The sequence below is a fragment of the Uloborus diversus genome, chromosome 2, assembly GCF_026930045.1.
Source record: "Uloborus diversus isolate 005 chromosome 2, Udiv.v.3.1, whole genome shotgun sequence".
NCBI classification, from domain to species: Eukaryota; Metazoa; Arthropoda; class Arachnida; order Araneae; family Uloboridae; genus Uloborus; species Uloborus diversus.
The window spans coordinates 44,087,001-44,111,611 of record NC_072732.1 but is presented as its reverse complement, the minus strand read 5'-3'; the positions used below and the strand labels follow the sequence as shown (position 1 = coordinate 44,111,611).

The following is a 24,611-nucleotide window of genomic DNA, read 5'->3' as shown; positions in this document are numbered from 1 at the left end:
TACCGAGGCGTAAAAACTAAATCAAAGAAAGCTTTGTAATTTCTAATTTTTATCTGTTCTCATCTCATATTAACAAATTTAAATGTTTTTCATTAGTTTGAGCAAGAGTTTCGAAATCAGCAAAGTCCGTGCGCAAGCGCAGTTGAAATGGCAAATTTGTAATAACCGGGATTTAACGTCGAGTTTTTATTATTGGCACACAAGAGTAGAAAGCTTAAGCATTTAAAATTCTTACCTACTGTCAATTCCTATGAGTTAACAAACAAAACACTTGTAATTGATTTTAGTAAGGGATTTTCAATTTTTTCTCGTGATTCTGCTTTTACGACTAGCGAAACTCAGTAATTGTGATTATCTTTCTTTTTGCTTGTTTTCTCATTTCTTATAAAAAGTATTTGAATTTAATGCGCGCTTTTTCCCACGAGATTCATCTTAAAATGAGCTGAGGCAATCGAAGTCGCGATTATTTTTGTTTTTTAATTTAATATAAGTTCTTGAACTACTAACTACTGTAACATATTTCACGTTAAATATAAGTGTCAAGTCCACCCTTTATGGTTTTACAACAGGATACGGTACACAACACAACAATACTTCATTTAAGTTTCAATTGCATCAATTATTTTCTTTCAAGAGAAAAACAAAACTGCCAGTCCCCCTAAAAAGCGCAGCTATTGCATCACTGGTTGCATCCAATGAGATCGGCGATCGCATCCTCGTTAACACGCCCCCAGTGCAAGAGCAAAAATCGTAACGCCAGCGAAACAGCGATAATCTTACAAATCTAGTCTTCTGCTCAACCCCGTTCTCCCGCCAAGCGAGCTCAAGTTCCCACTATTGTAGCTTCTCTCCAGGATAGTATATACAGCTCAATGGTCCATGCGTTGGCTTGATCTAGCCCTTTTTTTTAGCTTGACTTAGCCCCAGTCCTTTCGAAGAGTTGGCAACACTGGTTTGTCGTATTCATGTGTATGTTTGTATTGTATACACGTTTATTTTGTTTTCATCTCTAAACAATTTCACTAATTTTTGGTAACAGTAGCAGAGTTTATAGTAGTGTGCAATAGAGTTTGACGCAACTGTTTCTGAATTTGTGATTTGTTACTGTGTGCTCTATTGATTTTTTTTCTTAAACAAAATGCCAACCACAGTGTCAGAAGATTCCCGGTTCCAAGTAGAGCTTTCAAACGCTGGTTCCAAGTTGGTTGTGGTTGATTTCTTTGCTACTTGGTGAGTTTTAATTTTTTCTCACAAAATTTATATTGCAATTATTTTATGAGAAATATTGTTCAGGGGTTAGCGCGAATCCCTTTTTTACTAAAAGTTTCTTTTTTATCACTTCACTTATCTGCTCACTTTTTGAATTCTGCTTTTTAAATTTTAATATTATATTTCTACGACAAAAATCCTTTATCCTGAAGCGTTGAACTCTCTTATAACACATTTCAAAAGGTGTCAATTTGTTCACGTTAATTAAATGCCAGGGAAGTGGGAGAACAATTTGTGATTACGTATTATGTCCCCGCCGTTTGTTATGGAAACATCTATGTGAAAGAAAATGATGCGCTATCCTGGGTTCACGTTTAACTTATGAGATATTAAACATGAGCACTGTTGATTAGGATGGATTTCTGCATTGCACTGTGCACTTTTTAGTTAGTTACAAAATATTGGATAGGGGAAGGTGGCGCACCTTGGGACACCATAAATTTCAGCTTCAGTTTTGTAAACAGAAATTAGTTCTCTTAGGACATCATCAATGACTGCCGGATCTACTTTTCAGCGTATTTTGGAATTTCTCACATGAACAGGAAAAGACTGATCTCTTTTCTTTGTTTTGAAAGGTTTGGAGTTACATTAATAGCTAGTTTCATTAAAAATTTCCAGTAGGAAATGAAATAATTTCAATCAGAGCATTTGGAATTAAAACATGTCCTTTCGTAATAATTTTAAGGTTAAAAATGTATTGTGCTGCTAAGTCTCACTTTTAAAATGTTGATACATAATAATCTTAAGTGGGGCAGGTTGGGACACTGACTGTCTCAAAATGCTGCACCAATATACAGTACAGAAAATACCTAATAAGTATCAGATCAATGTACTTAATAAATCTGATGAGTTTAAATGAACTAAAATTGAAATATGGCTACAATGTTTTACAGAAAATTGATTTTTCGTTCTACGTAAAGTATTAAAACATTAAAATAACAGAAATGGGGAAATCTAGGAAAGAAAATGGAAAGTTCCCTGCTGTTGATGTGTCTGTTGTTGAAACAGCAGCAGAAAATGTTATTAGTAATCAGATTTCAATTATTTAAGATGACAATTATAAGGATTTAGTGTCCCAAGGTGCCCCACCTAGTGGGGCAGGTTAGGATGTTGTAATGACTTTTTAATTTTTTTATGAAAATTTAATTAGATGAAATAATGGAGTAAAATAAATTTTAATTGAAGGAAAAATGTCTAAATTGCATGTCTAGCTAAGTTTGGTGAAAATTGGTTTGAAAATAAAATTTCTAAAAATCATTATCTAAAAAGAGTCCAAGGTGCCCCACCTTCCCCTAATATTTATTTTTAAAATTGTTATAGAAGTTGTTTTTGAAACCCGAACTAATGTATCCTGGCTCCAAGACATGTTGGTTAATTTCAAAAAATTTGGTTAAAAAGTATTTGAATTGAACATTTTCAGTAAAATCTGAGATCACACATTAGATCACTGACCATAAATGGTTTCACAACGATAAATTAGATTATATTATATTTTTAAAAGATGTTCCTGTTCCTGCTATTGACTTAATAATTCCTTAAAACCTGAATTTATTTTTTAGGTGTGGACCTTGCCATCAGATTGCTCCTGTATTTGAAACTTTGAGTCGTCGTTATACTAATGCAATCTTCCTAAAAGTTGATGTAGATCAGTGTCCTCAAACTGCATTATCTCAGGGTATCGTATCCATGCCTACATTCCTTTTTTACAAGAACAAGATGAAATTAGGAGAAGTGAAAGGTGCCGATGCAGCTGGTCTCGAAGCTAAAATCAAAGAATTAGGAGGTGGTGAAAGTGATGAAGCTGCTGAAAGTGGAGCCCAAGGACATGTATTTCATTTTCTCAATATAGTTCCACTAACCAATTTTCTTCAAGACTCTCTAAATATAGTTCTAGTTGGATGTTTTCATTTTGTGCTTTTTTAAAGCTGTGGGGATTTGTTCTATGAGGCTGGGGACCAGGCTTGGATAAAATGAAAAGCTTTCTGCAAACACAAATCCTAACTGGAAAATTTTCTGCAAATAATTTTTTTGCCTAACTCAACCTTGAATTAAGAATTAAATTTGTATTCAAATATGAAAGAGGCAAAAAAAAAAGTGCTTTAAATCATTTAATTTTTTTACAATAATATATAGTTTGCTTATTTTTCACCAACTAAAAAAAAAACAGCCAAAACAGCATTCGTCTATGTTATGCAAGACTGCTGGGACTTATTTCCCGCAGATTGTTTGTGATCCGACATTTCCGAAAATTTAGGTTGGGCAACATTCTAAAACTGAAAAACTAACGTATAAAAAAACTTTTTTTCAATAATTTTTGTATGCATACTAAAAGAGTTTTTAAAGGGGGGGGGGGGGTTCAAGTTTCCGAACATTTTAAATTGTCTTCAGAACATTTTTCTTGAGTCCACTTGCATCCCTGCGGGGTACTTCCAGCTGAAAAAGCATTTTTGAATTGGAACTTTGTGGTAGAAAAGTGCTTTCTTCCTTTTTATGCCTTACTATATGCATACAAAACATAGGTATTTCTCAACAATAATTATTTTTTTATAGTTACTATTGTAATTATTTTAAAAATAACTGCTAAGAATTTTTTTAATGTTTAGTTTAAAAGATAATGTTAAAAACATTGAAAAAATAAATTTATATTCAAACCAAATTATAAAGGAAACAAAAGAAAAGAAAGAAAGAAAAGTTTCAAGGCCAAAAAAAAAAAAATTGCCTTTGCAATAAATTTTCATCAAAACTTCAAAACGATGAGGATTCAACTACGCAAAAAAGAGGGCAGGACACTCACTGCCTTCAAAAAAAAGAAAAAAAGCCTGGGGAAGCACTGTACTTATATTCTCTTCCTTGTAAGTAAAAAAAAAAAAACATCTACTATTTGTTCTTGGAAACTATACCAAAAAGTGAAATATAGTCAAGACCTGTGTTTTACAGTTGAAAATGATGAATTCATTACAAAAAAGTTGAAGGAAATTAAGTCTGGAAAATGAAATAGTGTTTATATAGTACAGTGAAACACCTCCTAACGAACACCCCTCAAGTGCAGATACCCCTCTTATGGGAACAATTTTTAATTCCCCCGGTTCCATGGCAAATAACATTATTAAACCCCAGTCCTGTGGACAACCCTCTATTGTGGACAAAAATATTTGTCCCGTTAGTGTCCGCATAAGAGGGCTTTACTGTACTTCAGAATGTTGTGCTTTTTTATTTTTAAATCAAGTGTAAAGAAAATTTGGCTGTAGAATATGTGTAAGTGCTTGAATAAAGTATTATCAGGGAAGAGAGAAGAAAAAAATGGGAAATCTCTTTATGTTTGACCACAAAGACAGAAAACTAATTCCCACTTTTCTAACACTGAAAAACACTTTCTAATTCTTTTTTATATGCTTAGGTTAAAGATTGAACCCCTTTCTTCGAAATTCTATAATTATACTGTTTCAAAACATTTCTAAAAATATTAAAGCAGTATTAGTTTTTTTTATTTTTGAATTTTTACACACAAATTGTTTGCTTACTTTTCATTTGTGCCATTTAATTAATGATATTATCTTCCTCCTCCACAATATGGTTATATTATTTTCTAAAATGTTATTGAATGTGATTTGATATCTTTTAGGTAGATCTTGTCAGTTTTATCTGTAAGTCTGCTTGCGAGTGCTTGAATGATTCTGATGATCATCCTTTTGCTAACTGTCTATCAGCTGGAGATGACTTCCTAGAATCCGATTGTGATGAACAAGTAAGTCATTTTTAAATTTTTCCCCCCCTTATGTTTCGTTAAAGTTAACAATACAGCAATCAATACATTTTGTATAACAAAAAGCTGATAAGGAGTAATAAATGAAACAATCGCTGCTCTTGCTCTCTAATAGCAATGTTTAAAATTTCCGTAAGCGTACTTCATGCAAGAAAGCAAATGCATACTACATTTTGAAATACTGTCAGCCCCGCTTAATCGGGTAATGGATAAACGAATACCCCATTTATACAAATAAAACCTCCTGGAACCAAATTTTCCCCCATTGACGCAATCTTAAAGATCTCCGCTTTATCGAATAATTTCCCTGGATAATGGAATAATACTAATCTTCATTCACAAATATTTTTGCTGAAAATGTTTTAGAACAATTATTGACCTAAAAATAAAAAGTAATATATTTCGCCGACAACTGGCGAGAAAAACAACATTCATATTCCATCAAAACGTTTCCACTACTCTATAGTTTCTTTAATCTTTGTTATTACAGAAAAAAAGATAGCACAGTCAATAATTGAATTAAATAACACAAAGAAATATACACATTTTAGACGATAATAAACTGATAAATATTAAAGTAAAACAGTACAGACAAGGAGGGGGGGAGTCAGAAATACAGTCAACTCTTGATAACTCGAAGTTCCAAGGGACCGGCTACAAGGTTCGAGTAATTGGTAGTTCAAGTTATGGGCGGTTTCCACAAGTCTTGAGAGTTTGGGACCCGATGAAAACTTTGAGATAAAGGAATATTCAAGTTAAGCTTCAACTTATCGAGAGTCGACTGTGTATTCCCAAAAGACTTTGAGCAAGCAACCCACTGTTATGGAATTTTTCAAAAAGTAATGTACTAAAAAAAGGTGCCAAAACAAGAATTTCATAACTCAAGTTGTAAGTTACTTATTATAATTTTCATACGTACTTGTAATATATATATACTAATTTGTAAACTATTTTATTGTTAATTTAGCTTATTTTAAAACCTTTTTGCCAATAACAAATGTCATTTTATTAGTAATGGTAAAGAAAATTTCCACGCTTAATCAAATAATATTTCTTGGAGCCAACAATATTTGATTAAGCAGGGCGGACAGTACTTCTGTAAAGAATCAGATGTTTTTCATTTCAAAAATTTCTGTTTCTTGTTACATAGTATATATGTAGAATTTATGTTATTCTCATTAATTATTCTCTTCTTTTATTCTCTTTCCAATCCTATAAAGCCATGGAAACACTTGACGAAGATAATGCATATAATGCATGCTTCTTGTCTATATAACCTTTTTTTTAATAAAAAAATAAAGTAAAATTTTATCCACAACTAAGCAGATCATAGTTTTGTGCTTTATCACCTTTTGTTGGCAGTTTAACGGCATCAAATCATTTAAAAAAAACAAACTTGTTTCTGTAATAAGAATATTTATTAAATTGAGTAGTTATCTAGTTTTTTCTTAATTTTTCATTGAAATGTAGTTTATTCAATTTGCTCGTGAAATTTGACCCTGAAATAGTTGCTTCAAGTGATGTTGCCTCAAACCATCTACTATTATTTATTTGCACTTGCAAAAGTTCGCAATGAAAATTTTTATTTTCAAAGTTAAAATCACTAGGAAAAGAAAGGATGTTTTATTCAAATGTTTCACTGTTCGCAGTTCAAAAATGCCTTTTAAATATGTAATTTTTATTAACGTATATAGAAAACTTTTACTGAACTTGTTATGTGAATTAAAGATTTATTATGGTATTTCTGTTTCCCTCTAGCTTATTATGTCTTATGGGTTCAATCAAGCTGTAAAATTACATTCTTTAAAAATTTCAGCCCCTGAAGGTGAGAAACTTTTCAATAAATTAAAAAAATTAAAATTTCTCTTTTAAAGTCAAGATATGTTACTTCTTGTAGTGAATTTACCAATGTTTATTAACTGTTTGTGTCTGCATTATATAGTTATGAGTGAACATTCATGTTGTAATGTTTATTAACTGTTTGTGTCTGCATTATATAGTTATGAGTGGACATTCATGTTGTTAAATCTGAAATTATACATAAATAACACTAAATTAAATGTATGAAAATATTTTGTATTTTTGCTATTGTTATTTAACAGGTACAACCTATGATGTATCAGTTAATTTAACTTGTCGCTTTCTTTCTTCTTCTTTTTCTGGAAATTTACCTTTCCCAGTTATTAATACAATAAAAATTAAACTTTTTTTTTGTTCTCACCAAAGGTTTTCATCATGTTTTTGTATATTATACTCAGCGTACTGCATTTGTCTTAATTAACTAGCAAATTTTGTGGGTGTGTAGTCTTTAACAAGTATAAGAGTTATCCAGCTCTGTTGTCATTTGATTGGATTTAAGTGACTTATAATCCAATTCCCTAGCTTTGTATTATCAAAGATTTTCTATTGGTTATTAAAAAACATTTAAATTCTTATTCCTCTTCATTAGTAGGTTCATGGCGAATTTCAAAACTTTGGGACAAAAAAAAAAAAAAAAAAAGTAATTTTGAAAGTGATTTTTCTTAATGCAACTATTACTCTTTATTTCAATCTTCGCTGTCTTTCATATAAAGTATGTGTGTTTATGTTTTACTACCTTTGTTCATTTTTTTTCTATTCAAAATGAATTTAATTTTAAGAAGAACAATTATAAGCAAAAATACAAATGACAAAATGTTAATAACTTATATTTATTTCCAGAAAATGGTCCTAAAACACTGAAGTTATTTATAAACCAACCAAGAACATTAGATTTTGATCAAGCTGATTCATCTGAACCTGTTCAAATATTAGAGTAAGTAAAAGATGATTATTTCGTGAAGTCATTGGGATAGATTTAGATTAGTAAATGAGATACCTAAGAACTAGATTGAATTCTAATAGATCTTTCTTGCTTGACAATGAGACATATTATTTCTACAAACGTACATTAGTCTGTGACAGAAAGAGTAATAAAGTGCTGTAGACAATGATCGCCAATAAAAACAAATAAACAACAACCATTCATTTTGACAATTTTTTTTTAAATTGATGATCAAAAAAACACCTATAACCCCAATTCCCCCCCCTTTCATTTTGTGATCACAGATTTCCCAATTATCAAAATACTCCTGTAAAAGAATCAAAGAGCAAAATTGAAAACCATTGCAAAAGTCTTGCTGAAATTAATCAAACATTTTATTTTGTTAACAAATAGCAGATGGCAACAAATCTTTAAGAGCTTTCCGATATTTTGCTGTATCGTCGCGTGATTTTGACATTTGTGAAAAAAAAATTCTGGATAGAGACACACTAGTTACCTATGGGTATGAAATATACGTTACCACCTATTCTCATATCTGCCATATAAAAATTCCATAAAAATCGATAGTGCCGTTTCGGAGGAGTTCAAACACAAACACTTACATTTGATTTTTATTTATTCAAGTTTTGGACTTATTTCTTTTTATATTTCTTTTATTCGGCGGCGTCAAATACCCATATTCACAAAATTTCCCCCTACGACTCCCACTTCTCCAATTTTTAATTGCAAATCTCCCATTTATAAAAATATTTCCACAAAAGAATCAAAGAGTGAAACTGAAAACCATTGTAAAAGCCTTGCTTAAATTAATTTCAAACATTTTATTTGTTACAATAGAAGATGGCTATAAATAAAATTTTAAATCATTAAGTTTCCGATATTTTGCCGGAGCATCACGAAAACAATTCTGAAAAGGGACTCCTAATTACTTAGCAGTATGAAATGTACTTTACAACCTATTCTCATACCATGCCAAGTACACATAAAAAATTTCATGAAAATGGGTCCAGCCCTACCAAGTTCAAACATTAACATTGGGGCAGGAAATTTTTATATATTAGAAAATATGTGTGTATACTTAAAAGGAAAAAATTTATTAAAAAAATCAATGTTTTTCATCACTGTGTGGGACACTGAAATGTTGCATGTGATCAAAAATTTCTATTTAATGCTAATTAGTTTTGGCTTATATTCTTTAGGTTGATTTTTTTTTCAAAATATACAGTAAAACCCTTCTATTGGGGACACTAATTGGACAAATTTCTTTGTCTGCAATAGTGGGGTGTCCACAGGACAGGGGTTGAATAAATTTATTCGCATTGGAATCGGGGAATTAAAAAATGTCTGTATAAGAGGGGTGTCCATTAGGAGGGGTTTTACTGTATATTTATGTACATATACATATATAATATAAAATATGCAAGCCAAATACCAAATATTAAACAAATTATATAAAAAATAATGATGATAAAAAGGAAAATTGCATACAACTATTTAATAGGAAAAGACATTATGAATCCAGAGCTCATCAGCTGTGGGGGATTCAATAAATATGGTCCAAAGACCAAAAAATTTAACTATGAACTAAAAGAAAATGTTTAAACTCCAGGGCATGCAATATCGAGTAACATTGGGTAAATGCACCGCATGTTAAACTATAAACAATAAACAACAGCTGAAACCTAAAATTAAAAGCAGGGGGTTTCGCCTCAACTAATTAGGAAAACAAGTTCCGATAATTAGCCATCCACGGGACAGTACCTGCCAATAACAAAATTATCTTACCTTGAAATCCATTTATAATAAACCCAATCTGATGTTCAACTTGACGTATTTTTTACTTCCTTTCTAGTTTTGCTGCGTTGCGCATCTATAGGCTTTTGGTGTGGTCTTTTCAGTATTTTTCACTTTTGTTATAATATATATATATATATATATATATATATATATATATATATATATATATATATATATATATATATAAATTTCAGGCTTTATGTGAGATATCTAAATGTATTTTAATTTTAATAAATGTTTGAGGTACATGTGGGGCCTTAGGGGACGTTTCTTTTATCAACTTTCCAAAAAAATTTATATTAAATCAGGGTCTAGTGCACAAGTGCTGGTTCGAGCTTTCAGACACATGTCAGCATGGGTTACCATTATTCAAAATACATAAAACTTGTAAAAATGGTTCAGATGTAAAATAGAAAAAAAAAAAAAGGATATGCAAGAAAAGGAACTGACTTTCATTTTGTTTAAGGGGACACCCTAATACCCATAAAACAGAATTTGAGCTCAAAGAGAAAATTTGCATTCATATAAATTTTATTTCTATGAGTAAAAAATGTGCAAATAAGTAAACTGATAAAAATACATACTTCAAAAAATATTCAAGACACTTGGTCTTTATTATTAAATTTAAATCATCTTCAATACCATTATGAAATTTTAGAAATGATGTTTATTTTGCACTATTAATGCAGCTGGCTCTGGGAATTCTGTTTCAAACTTTTTTCTGATTTACCTTTCATAAGACTGAGAAATTATTTCTCATGATGTTCAACAAATTGTTAGCTGACCATCTGTGATTAATTAGTGCTTTTGTAAGGCTGAGGAAAGTATATTGAATCAGTATTTTAATGCAAGAAAAATCCTCCACCCTCTTCCCTTCCTAACAATGAGTAGAGCTAGAAGTTAGAAGTAAAATATTTTTAGTTTTCTAAAGACCTAAATTAATTTCTTTTCTTAACCTTGATTTAAAATATAATTTAAATGTAGTAAACACTTACAGATAAAAAATGCCCCTTTAAGGTGTCATTTATTATCAGTAAGGATTGTTGTCACTTTTGAGAAGGCAAAATAAATTGATATTGTTTTTTTTAGATTGAAACCAGAAGAATTGACTGGTGAACAGCTTATACCATTAAGATATGTTAAATTTCAAAATGTTCAAAATTTACAGGTGAGTCTGGTAAATTTCAGGACAATTATTGTTGTACTGATTTTTTTTTTTAAATATGTAACTGAAAAAGAACAAAAAGATTATGACTAAAAAAAAAAGATAATGGTTGTTTTTAAAATTTATTTTGAAAGTTTTAATTATGTAACTTAAGAATAATTTCTTGATTCACTGTCGTTCTTTTTTTTCTCTTTAAATCCATATCATGGGAAGCAAATTTTGAATGGCAAATGCTTAGGCAGGACATCTGCACTAGTTGAATATATTATAGTGCTCCAAATAGTTGAAAGCTACAAACTATTTTTAAACTTGTGTTTTATTCTTTTACCAGACATTAAAGAAGCTACTCACGCAAGTTAATAGAATAGCAAGGTTGATAAAAATCATGTTTTAAAAAAAATTAAAAAATTAGGATTTTTTAAATTTAAATCAGATTTTTTAAAATTTTAAACTGATTTTTTTAAAATTTAAATATGATTTTTGAAATTTAAATGTATTAAGTAATATTTGATTCTAACAAATTAAACTGTTCAAGTTAGATGCCTAAATAAGATAATTCTTTTGTTTATACATAACACAGGGGAACAAAAAAATGTTTTTTCTTCGGTGCCCAGAGTTTGAGAACTGATTTTAGATATGTTTGGGGCTCTGAATCAAAATATGAAATTAGTTTTTCTCTAGCAGCTCTACTTTTTACTTTCTTCTGTATCTAATACATAGAAGCAAGTATTGGATTTGTGCAAATTTTCGAATTTCGAAATTTGATGGATTCAAACGTTTTGAAGTGTGCTGAGTCAATTTCGACCATTTTTGGAAAATGTCTGTCTATATGCGTGTGTGTGTCACATATGTGTGTGACCCGTTTTTTGTGGCCGCTCTACAGCAAAAACTACCGCATGAAATCAAACGAAATTTCGTACACATATGTGCCATATGTTAACTTTTGCCCATTGGTTTTGACGCGAATTCCTCCAAGGGAGCTGGAGCAATGGGATGTTTCTTGAGTTATGCGTGCTTGCAATTCCCCAGGAAGTATAGAACGTTTTTGTCGTCAATTGTGACTGCTGTATCTCAAGAAATAATGAACGGAATCAAACAAAAATTTGTCGACAAATAGCCCTTAGAGGGTATAAGAGCTGATTCTATTTTGGTGTCAACAGCTGAAAAGGGGGTGGCACAATCAAATGTTCTTTTTTCTCCATTGTGAGTGCCTTATCTCAAGAAGTCATGCTACATTCTGGATTTGGAATAAATGTAAATCCATATGTAAACAGGCGTTGGTTCAATTTTGGCGCCAATTGCTCCATGGGGGGCTGATTTTTTTTTTTTTGTGTGTGAATAAAAATAGCTTTATAAATGCAACAATAAGAAAGATAAATCATGATAGACTGTTGTCTGCGTATTTTGCGTGATTTTGATTGTTGAAAAATGACCAGAAAATCATGATGATTTAAACTTTCATGTGATCTTGTGTTTGTTAACAAATAAATGTTTAATTATTTTAAGCAAGACTTTTTAAATAATTTTCAATTTTCATTCTTTGCTTTGCTTTTGAGATAAATTGGGAATTGGGATGGTCGTCAAGTTTTCACGTGTGTAATTTTGTTTTTGTTGGGAGTATTGCTTCCTCGTCAGGCATGGGGAGGGATTAGAATTATAAGATAGATAAAGAAGAAAGTTTTGTGATGACCACAACATACTAGTTTAGATAAGTGTTGCTGTTTTATCCAAAATGTGCAGTTTAAACTCCATTTCGTGCACTTCTAAAGCAAGTGTAGGCTTCTTAAACAAGGAATGCTTCTGGCATATTTACTCTGTTGTCAGCCTGCAGTCTAGTAACTTAAAGGAAAATTCACCAGATGCAGTAAAAGTTTGACAAGTTTATTAATAATGCTTCGACAAGTTAAGGTCAATTTGTCAGTTCTTGGTTTGCATATATTCGATTTGCCCGATATGTGATGAGCAGGATCTTTGTATACAATATTTTTCAGGGCCCAATTAATGTAGTGGGTGACCCGAAATAAACATTGTTTGGGAGTCCTCTGAAATCAAACCTTATAAACATAAGTATTAATGGGGAACCACAATTTCAGGGGAGTTGGTGTTTTACAACTCGTTCAAAATATTTGTTGGGAGGAAGAGTATACCACACTTAAGTACACGTAAAAGAGGCAAATAAATAAAGGAGAAAACTTAAGAAAATGAAAGAAAACTAAGGTAAAGTTTTCTTAAGTAAGACTACTACAATTTTAGCCATTTTGAGACTCGTAAAACTTAGGGACCCATGTCCAAGAGCCTAGTTGGACTGTTTGGTAATCAGTCTGTTATTTGTACAATACAATAGGAATAAAAAATCCCTATTTTGTGTTTTATTTGAGCTATAGATGTAATTTAAACATGTTTTATGTATATTTAAATGTTATATCTTAGAAATTTGAGCTTCTGGGCAAAAAATGTTTAGAACTCAGGGTACCAAATTCATACGAAATCCATTCCGAAAATCCCAGCACCAAAATCATTGTTCCCCTGTGTAATGAAATGTACATACACTCACTCCCAAAAGTTAAGCACAGAGAGAAAAATGAAAATTTCTGGAAGCCAATTCAAATTGTAGAGGCTGCAACTCGCTGCAGAGCTAGATAGAAGCATGCAAATAAGTTTGCTAACAGCCAATCACGGTTTTGTGCCGAGAATTATGCAAAAAAGGCAGACATACAAGAAGGCAGCATCTTGAAGTGTCATATGAGTTTCTTGTAAGTGCCGATAAAATGTGTTTAGAACTTTTGTACAGTTTGTTTTCAAGACGGACGTGTTTTTATGGCTTTCAGAAGACAAATGGAAGATTCTGAGCAATGGCGTGCTGTTGGACACATTGAAGTAGGACAATCAATCAAAATGTTGCTCTTTTCTTTGATGTTCAGCACTCCATCACTTCACGATTATGGAAACAATTTCTAACGAGCCAAACAGTTGTCCGAAGACCTTTGACTGATCGTCCAAGGGTTGGGAAGCCCACGGAAGATCTCTATATTGCTGTTGTAGCCAAGCAGAATCGAAGAGCAGCCTCCGCACATGCGACATCTATGTTTGCAGTGTCCATTGGTAGGATGATATGTGCCACTACTGTGCGCTGAAGGCTACACATGATTGGGCTGTATGGCCTGGTACCACAAGTTTGTGTTCCTCTCTCCGTTCAATCCAGAGGGGCATGATCAAAGTGGTGCCGCCAACATGCCAGTTGGACTGTGTCTGATTGGAGCAATGTTATGTTCACAGATGAGTCAAGATTTGTCCTGAATCCTGATGACAGGCGTGTAAGGGTCTGAAGAGAACAAAGCACATCCTATTGGCTCCAGAGCATCACCAAATATGACATATTCCGAAGTGGAAGTGTTATGGTCTGGGCAGGGATTTCGTTGGGTTATTGAAATGACCTGCACATCTACAGACGGGGTTCTGTGACGGCTATACGGTATCGGAAGGAAGTCCTAGACCCCATTGTGAGAGTGTACCCTGCAGCAATGAGTCCTGCTTTTGTTTTAATTGACAATAATGAGCATATCCATAAAACTGCCATTGTTGACGACTACCTAGGCAGCAAGGGTATTGTGAGTATGGACTGGCCGACGTTCTCACCCGCCCTTTATCTATTTGAAAATCTCTCACAGTTTTGGAAACTAGAAACTGTTCAACAGGAGGAATGTCGATTACTCGACCCTGTGGTGTTTGATCACCTTATAAAATGCATGGTTACATGCTGTAAACTTAGTATGCAGATAAGGGGTGTTCACATGCTTATTAAAGCTAGTTTTTGTTGTTTGTTTGAATTTGAACAATATCTTGTGAATGGCTCTATTATGACACCATCTTTTAATTTATAAAAATCTACTATTTTTTTCATCTCTCTATGTAATTCTTTGTTTTGCTCATTGCATAAGCATATTTGCTATTTTCCTGTCACATTTCGTATCAATCGAAGCAGTACTTATCAATTTTTTCGCATTTTACATCTCCATGCTAAACTTTTGGCAGTGAGTGTGTAAACAAACTTGACCAGATTGGATAATTTTAAAATTTTTAGCCATATTCGATAACCATGAACTGCAGGTATATAGTATCTGAGAAAAACTTGCTGCAATATCAAGTCCCATATGCAGATGGGTCTATTTTCCAGACATTTTTTAAAAGTCAAAATAAACATCTTTCTGTTTTCTAAAAAAAAATAATTACATTTTAAAATAATATACAATCATATTAACTGGAAATAATGAATAAAAATAACATAAGACATTAAAATATGTTTCTCGTTTTTTTTTTTTTTTTTGAAAAATTGCATGATTATAAGAAGGAAAAACACCCATTACTTGATTTTTAAATCTTTAAAATTTTTTTGACAAGGACTGAAAAGCAAACAGTTTTATATTATTATTATTATGGGTTCTTGTCTCATTAATATGTATATTTCATTTCATTGTTCTGATTCAATGGAAGTTGAAGAGGATTGTATAAGTTCACATATAAAACGAATAATTAAATAGCTTAATTACGGATTCTCCTATCTAATTTATTATGTTTAATTTGATTGAAAAGAAACATCTTGCTTCATATGTCCTTTGCAAGTTCTTTTCTTTTTAACTTGATTGCTGTTATGATTTTTTCCCCCTTTAGTTTCAATTTACTTCATTTAACCTCAGTATGAATCATTCTTTTTTCTTTTAGTAAGATTGTTTATAATCAGTATTTGTTTGTTTATTGTTTTTTCTAATAAAAATATTCTGAACTTCATGCCCATTAAATTCATTCTTCTGGACTTTTAAAATTTAAATCTTTAAAACTCATGATTGAAATCAATGATTAAAAAAATCAACTGATTTAAATCAGGTTGATTTAAATCTCTCAACCTTGTAGAATAGTAATTAATTAAATTACTAATCTAGTATATCATTAAATTAATTGAATGCAGCCCCATAGCTAGGACTGAGCAGTTTTATAAAAATGTATATTAAAAAGAGTTCTTTTTATCAAAGGACATCAGATATGTTATCTTAGAACAGATATGTTATCTTAGAACTCCCAAAAATGCAATAAAGTCTTCTTGATATATTTTCTTCATACGATTTTCCTTTTTTAATATTTCATTTAAGAAATCCGACCACGATAATAGCTTTGCTGAATCTAAAAAATGAGAAGGTAAAATATAATTAGTTTATGATAGCAGAAAACAGTTGTTGTGCTTCATAAAAAAAAATTGTTTTGTGATTTATTGTTTCTTTATTTGTTTTATGAAAGTTTTGTGTTTGATTGTGATATGCTATTTTTATGTGTAGAAAAATGAGTGAGGTTTTCATCTTTAAGGTACTATAAATACTTCGAAATTGAGTATTTAATGATGTTGACAATATTTGCCGCAAGTCTTAATGCATTTAAAATTAAGTTGATTGTTACTTCTAAGTTTTAACTATTACTAATTGGAACTTCCTGGTTTTTTAAGCTTCAAATTTTAGTACTTGTAAGTAGTGATGTGCCGGATCATTAAAAAAGTAGATACGTGGGTCATTAATGTCAAGATCAGCAGATACGGATCTCAAAATTGTTTTTACCCAAATCAACTACCCAAGTGTAAAATTTGCTGGGGGAGGTATTCCCGTCAGGGCACTGTTTCTTCAAAAAATGTCATCTACTTCGAAAATATAATCCAGACTCTGATTTACTCTTTAAAGGCATCTCCGTTAAAATTGAGGGAGAGTTGGAAGGAATGGGTCTGCTTTGCATTAATGCTTTGATAGAATTTGAAAAATTATTTCTAGCTTGCTTGTTAGATATAGGATACAGGAGCAAGAGTGTAAAGCTGCTTCTGGATATGCTAGGAATAATTTTTCGCATATTATTTCAGCATGAATACAGCACTGACCCATTCTAACCAACTTACCTCGACCGACAAAATAACAGAGCCAGGAGCATTTTTACAATCAGTAAATAAAAAAGTTAGTGTCACTTTTTTTGAAGGATACCGAGAAAAACCAAAATGAAGAATAACACAAACCCCAAATACATAACAAAAACCAATGTAAAATTATAAATTTAAAATTAATAAAAAAGAAAAATATGTCCCCGAGGGCCGACCTCATATGAAGATGTATTTTGCGTATCAAAACACACATTGTTAACAAACATGAACTGACAGCAGATAGAAATTTTAAGTCATTGAGCTTTTTCGTCTTGTTTTCAGACTAAGAAGTCACTACCAATCATGCATATAAAGGCTTAGAATTGCATTTAGAATTCACTTAACAAGATTATAGCTCCTACTGTATATAACTTGGAAGTTCGAAATAAATATAAAATGCAGAAAACTTTGTTCTTTCAATTAGCTCCAATATTTTTATCGTACGGGTAAGTTTTTACAACCATAATTGTGAAAAACATTGTGCCGGCTTTTAATTGATGTCTCCGACTCTCCGGTAATCAAAGTTTTACAAAAATGGTGCTAATCCAAGAACACTTTCAATCAAGTCGCCTTTTGAATGAAAAAAAGAACTATCAAAATCGGTTTATTTGTTTAGGAGCTACGATGCCACAAATAGACACACATATACATATTTTAAAAACTTATAAACTTATCCTTTCCTTTTTTGTGACGAGGGGTACAAATCGGCCTCGGAAATGATACCTTATAATTTAAATAGGGAATAAAACCTAATTGAAACGGTATTTAATAATCTTTTATTCAAACATTTAAGAATTTTTAGAATAGAAAAGATCTGATTAAGATCCGTCCAAAATAATAGATACAGATAAAGATCTTTAATTTCCCTCGGATATCCTCGGATAGGGATACGGATATCCGAAACATCATTACTTGTAATATGACACAAATTAAGGTTCGCTAGTTTTCATCCCAACATTTCATTGTGCCTTTTTTTTCTTATTGTAGTTATCACTAGGATTTTTATTTTTGTCAATCTTAAATTTTATTGTGCGTAATAATATGAAGAAAAAGTAAAGGGAAGTATTTTGTGTGAAACATCACTTGGATTGTGCTGTGGAATTAGGATCTTAATAATATCTAATCTTTTTAAAATAAAAAAACTCTTTTAAGATATTCATTTAATTTTCAGATATTCGTCAAAGATAATCAATCTGGTGCTGATACAACACAAATAAATCATTTAGCAATTATAGGAAGTACAATTTGTATGACAAATATGAGTGATTTCAAACGGGTAAGTTTCTTTTCATGTATTCAACTATATAGGGTAAGTGCTCCAGTAGTTGGCCGCAAGGACATAAAACTGCTTATAAATAGATTATGTTTAACTCAAAATCGGGTATGATGCATTCTTACATTCCTTTACCTGTCCCCAATTATCATCCATCAACAGTGAAGTTGTAAGTGTGTTTTATTAAGTGGTAATGAGTCATTTTATTTTAAATGGTGTGCCCATCATCCTAGTTTGCGATTCTGCTTATTTTTTTCTTAAGAAGACACATCTTTAAATGTTAAATACCCTTATTTTTTTCGTTCTGATGTAAATTTGCTTTTACTTATGTTTTAATGTGTAGTATAACATTACATTTCAATTACAAATTAAACTCCTTTTTCCACTCGATTATTTTTAGGTTCATCAAATACTTATTAAAATAAAGTATTGACACAGTGGAAATTTAGCTGTTTTGAGAAAAAAAATTCCCTTTCTAACGTTATTTCTCCTAAAGAAAATGTTAAAACTTTCTGTCTAAACTTGTTTTGACAAAAGGGGTTAAACAAAAGGGTTATTTCTTCATTTTATTGCCTCTTATGTTGGTTTTAACTTAAAATTCTTGAAAATTGGTGTTGTAAATTTAGTTCATCGTTGCGTTTAAAATAAATGTTCTATTACTTAACATGTCATTGCTAGATGGTGATTTATCGTCTTTCTTATCAAACCATCTTACGTTTATGGTTTGATTTTACTAAGGCCAATTATTTCAAATATTGATAACACTTTTTATTACTGCTTCCCATAACCAAATATTTATTTCCTTGGGTTTTCTTCTCTATTAAATCAAAATTTATTTCTTGTTTAAAATAATGCTGACTTAGCTTCAAAATTGCATTACATAACTACTAATTCCATTTTAGTTTATTCATCGTTTACTTGTTGAATGATGTATGATTATCTTCATGACACCCCAAATGTCTGAATTTCAATTTACATACATACAGGCCCGTCATTTGGGCAATCAATAGGGGGGGGGGAGCAGTTGACCCCTAGAGATTTTCATGACACAGTGCAATTATGCATTTTTGCTTGTATTTTGATGCTTTTTTCCTTTCAAAAAATCTGAATTCATACCCTTTGCCCCCCCCCCCCCCCGCGGCACCGAAAAAATTTGAAAATAAGGACGAGCCTACATAATTATTCATTTTAACAACTGCCATTGCTTTTTATGATAAATTTTGCTTTAGACGTGACCTTGATTGCTAATCCTTTTAAGTAAAAGGATTTTTACTTTTATTGTTTTTGAGGTGAAATTATTTCCAAAACTACAATTTTAATTTTGAGTTCCGTATGTTGAAGTTTTGTTTTAATGAACTTGGACTAGTCAAATGTCAATCATGTCGATCAATAATTTAAACAGTTAGCGCTGAAACCTTTTTGTGCCAGGGTGGGGGGAGGGGGGCGTTCAAATTCTCATGTTAACTCAACTGTTCAAAGCTTTATTTTGAACAGTTTATTACTAGAAAAAAGAAGTAAATATAATTTTTTTGAGATAATTAAAGATCCAAGTGAGGTTGGCATACACATTAGTCACTTTCACAGCATTAATGAGAGGGTTGATTTTATTTTATCTGATATACCCTAACACCCCTCACCCCCCACCGTGAGATTCTTTTGCACCCCCCCCCCCCCCCGGATGAGGACCGCTGATGTAGAAGATAAATAATAAAAAAAATATTGTTTGAGATGTATATTCAAACTGATTGCAGTTTAGAAGATAATATAAAGATAAACATTATGAAGTCATCCAGAATGCGAAATTCTTTTGTAATTACTGGAATAATTAATTTTTAAGTACATTGCTGTGCTTAAGTTTTGCATTCAATTTTGTTCAAATTTATTCATTTATCCCTCATAAGCGTAACGAAAATGAAACGGCCGACTACTGGCTCATGCGTGGCTGAGCACTGGGTTTCTATGGCCGACTACTGGAACATTTTCTCATATTAACAATAGCTTGGTTTTTAAAATAAAAATATTTTTATTCCAGAAACAAGTTACTGAATCATTATCAGAAAGGTGCAGCCTAAAGGTTTACATTGTTTTTGTTGTATTGATAGCTGAAATTTTTAGGCTAACAAATATCAACAACTGATCTCTTAAATGGCCGACTACTGGAGCTTTTACCCTATCTCTTATAAATCTTTGCAACTTTCTCTTACTTGTCATAATATTTTTGCTATAATTCAAGTCTGTCATAACAAAAAGCCAGTGGCGTAGCCAGGTCCTTTTTTTTTTGTAGGGAAGGGGTTGTTAAGTTGGAGTCCTTTTATTATTGCAATCAAAAAAAATTGATTTATAATCACCTTAATTATTAAACCTTGTGTCCCTACTGCTCTGTTTTTATGTTAAGTTGTGTTTAGAATTAGATTTAAAAAGGAGTTACAAGCTCCGTTTTGAACAAAATGAAAATTCTCCTCTCCCTCCAGTAGAAAATAGAATTTCAGTAACGAGTTTATTATTAACACAATCCTGCACTCATATGAAGACAGAAAAAAAATGATAGAAATATGCAGAGCCCAGATGTTAAAATTAAAAAAAAAAGCGCTTTGAAGAGCACCATTTTTCTGGTTACCAAACTAACTTTTACCGACTTGATCGCAGCTATAGGTGCTAAGAAGGTCTCTTGAGCATTGCAAAACGGCATTTTTTTTTAGCATTTCAAAAGTTGCTTTCAAATTAGCTTTCGAGTAATATATTTTGCTCTTTATCTCCAGGTTTGAACTGAGTTCAGCCTCTGACTCTTTGCAAAAATAGAAACCCTTATATCTACTGTTCTAATTGATTGAGAAAATTGGAGCAAGCTTTATTTGATGCAAAAATATTTTTTGAGCAACATAGAATGTTAAGGAGTGTGGGTAATTTTTCATCCCTTTAACTTGGCAATGTATGTGAAATTTTAGCAAACTAGATTAATTACAAAAAAAAAAAAAAAAAAAAAACTACAGTCGGACCTCCATATATCGAAGTAGTAAATTGCCGGAAAAAAATTCGATATATAGAAATTTCGATATATAGAAACTATTTGTTTTTATCACAAACATCTCCTAAAACATTAAAATTAAAGATAATTTTCTTGTTTGAAACCCAGTTTCTAATTTATACGAGCATCGGATTAAACGAAAGTTAAGAATTAAAAAATTAACAGAAATTACACTTTTGAGCCTTCATACATCTTCATTTTTCGCAATTCAACTTGATCCGCAACATTAGGGTATTTTCGTTTTGACAATGTAATCGAGAGAAAAGTAAAAAACCAATCTACTTAACATGAATGATTTTTACTAAAGCTAGAAAGTCTAAAAATGATAATCAACAGACAAAAGGGATAACTTGAAACTGATTTTACAGTGTTACTGGTTACAACTAAGATTTGAAATGAACTTGACGGAATTTAAGAGCTCCAGAATGGAACAACAACCTATCTTCACACCCCTCAACCCCAGATTCCTTGTGAATTTCATAGCAACCTTTAGTGAACATAATTTTCTCCCCTAACCTTCATTTTTCATGAGACAAACAGTCTAAAGTGGGAAAAAAATCTACGAATGTCTCGCGAAAAATTTCGATATGTAGAGATTTTTTCAATATATAGAAACAAATTTTCTATGTAATGAACATGCAAATGTGCTGGGATTTCGATACATAGAAAATTTCGATATGTGGAAGTTCGATATATAGAGGTCCGACTGTAATTCAAAATTTAAAAGAAAAAAAAAACACTGGGCGCTAAAAGTAATTTTGTACGAAAGGCTGCAGGTGATAAGAGGTCTCCTGAATGCAGACCTGCCACAGATATCCTTTCAACAATTTCTTTGATGCTACTTTTTTTTAATGTATAGAGATAACTAAGAAAGCTTTTTAGGAGAAAGAAATAAATTTCAAAAGAATAATGGTATAAAATAATAATCATCATTTGTAATTATTAGTTTTTTGTAAGTACAGCATGTAAGTACATGTAAGTTTTTGTTAGTACAGTAGTATTTGTCTCTCCTCTTGCTAAAGAAATTACAGGCCATTTATTGACCAAACAAATGCTTTTATTCGTATATGCCTTATTTATATAGTTCAGTGCATTTTTTAGGATAATAGATTTATCAAAATTCAAGAGTTTGCTTTTTAAACCTAACTTTTTTTTTATTTTATTTAACTTTTTTTTGGAACTTTACTAAATTTAGTTTTAAATGCTGTTTGTTTAATCAAAGTGCAATTTGTTATAATTATTAGAAACTTTTCATTTTTTTAGGTTTCTGGGAAAAAAGGAGAAAGCCATTAGTCAAACAAGAAGAAATTGCTTCAATTGCTTACTTAGTCATTTTTCATGAGCCTTTTCTAATTAAAAAGAGTTGAACTGATCATTTGAAAACTTTTTGTGTTAAGAACACTTGACGAACATGCAGTGAAATTATTTGAAATAGTGCTAAGATGTTTGTACTTTTGCATTTATAAAAGTTTATTCAAAGAATACACAACTATTATTACTCTTAAATGTTTTGCTCAGCTTACTTAATTTTAACTTTTATGTCGATCAAGAAATAAGTTTTATATATTTCGCATTGTAATAAGTAATCAAAAATTCTCATATAAATTTGTCTTAATATTTATTGCTTGTTACATCAGAAATTGGCTGTGCACCATACAGACATGTCAATCTTCTCATTTTTAGTATGGACTTTCTTTGCTTGTTAAGTAAATTACTAGCCCTGGTGCTTTAGAAAATTATCTCTAGTTTAACACTGGATGGAAGTTTGCACATTCCTTAATGGTCTTTGATTTAATGAATTTAACTGCCTAAATTTTGATAAAACTTGTTAATTTTTGGTAATTAATTTCAGATTCTTTAATGTCAAGTTTGCTTAAAGTTACAAAATAATTTATACGTTTTTAATAAACGTAACTGCCCATTAATTTTATCTATTAAAAAAATTAATTCACATTTATATAGTTTTTAATTATTTTCATGTTATTATTTTTTTTTCTGTATTTTTTACAACAAAAACTAGTGAAACATGAAAGACATAATTTAGTTCAAATAAATGTCTGTTAACCCTTTCCCGCTTGCTTGCATCAAAATTACGAGCTGAGCTTTCACCTGCTATTTCTCTGGCCTGTGATATTTCCAGGTTAGAATGCACAAAGTTCAAGCTAAAAAAAGTCCCCCCCTTCCCCCCCCCCAAAAAAATGTATATAGTGGACTCGCTTTGGGTGAACACTCCCCAATGTGAACAACGTGATATTCTGAAAACATTTTGATGCTCCCCCCCCTCCAACACATAAGCATTATCTAGTCTCCCTCTCTAATGAACACCCCCATAATTTAAATGTGCTTGTTTGTTCTTATGCATGTTCAGAATAGAGAGAATTTACTATTTTGTACAAACCCCTTTATTTATATAATTTTCTTGAAAAAACAGACACTTTTCTCAGCTTTTTTTTTTTTTTTTGACAGTAACATCTTTAAGGAGTTTATTCTGTAAACTTTTTTCGGAAGCTCTTTTTGTTTTCTTTTTAATTTATAATTAATTTAAAACAAATTTGGCAAGTTAAAACTATTGAAACCTTCTAGTAGTACTCGACTGAATGTATTTTGCATTAAAATGTTTATAAAATAAATGCTTAATATATTTATTAAAAAAATTAAATTTTTCTAACAAATTAAGTGAAGAAGTAGAAACATTGACGTATTTGTGCAAATTCACTTCATCATATTTTTTCTTTTTAACTTCGATACTCTTTTATTACTAAAATCCTAACTTGATCAAATACTTTTTAATTGATTGTTTATCCATATAATTATTCCCCAATTTGTTCAAAATTTGGTTTTGTTGTCTTTTATGCTTTTGATTTTAAATTGTAAAACTAAATTAATATTTTAAATTTTTATGTAAAAATATGCATTTTGTAGCTCTTTTTTTTTTTTTGTCAGTAAAAAAATTTTTGGTACTTTTAAGATCATTAGAGTAGAATTTCTATGCATGTGTAACATTTACAAAATTCAATACTTTGCCTATTGTAAAAGTAAGAATAATTGTAAAATTAAACTGACAGGAAATGACAAACATAAATAATGATCATAATTAGGTATAGTAATCTTAAAATTGGTTAGAAGAAAGAAATTTAACTTTTTGACATTGATAACAAGTCTACTATGTGCTTTTAACTCCCATAATAAAATTTTAGTGATGCATTGCATGTTTGCTGGAGCTTGGTAGCAAAATCTTTATCCGTCAGGAAGTCTTTTTTTTTTGTTAACAAAGTCTTTACGAAGAATGTTCTTGTATTCCTGCACATAAAAAAATAAACATTAAGTCAATTTCCAAAGTAAAATGGTAAACATTACTTGGAAGTCTGTCTGCCAATTGCAAAGAATGAGGAAAATGATTGAGATAACTAGTGATAGGTCCTAATTTTCAATTTTGAAGGTTGGCATATCTGTTTGTGGTTTCTATGAAAAAAAAAGTTGGTCAAATGAACTTTAACCAATTGTCAGATCTTCTGTATTGTTGCATACTGTTTGAACATTATTAAAAAATGGACTTGGTTATTCTTGTT

At 31.0% G+C, this 24,611-nt stretch overlaps 1 protein-coding gene across 1 annotated transcript; it reads left to right on the top strand.

Annotated features, from left to right (window-relative positions):
• The first annotated feature begins 967 nt into the window (after positions 1-967).
• LOC129217004 (thioredoxin-like protein 1) lies at positions 968-24,601 on the top strand. The gene is made up of 8 exons (XM_054851232.1): positions 968-1,230; positions 2,829-3,096; positions 4,892-5,014; positions 6,791-6,857; positions 7,733-7,826; positions 10,722-10,800; positions 17,916-18,020; positions 22,306-24,601. Exons 1-8 carry the CDS (start codon positions 1,139-1,141, stop codon positions 22,333-22,335), a joined length of 858 nt encoding a protein of 285 aa, XP_054707207.1. The 5' UTR covers positions 968-1,138; the 3' UTR covers positions 22,336-24,601.
• The last annotated feature ends 10 nt before the right edge of the window (positions 24,602-24,611 follow it).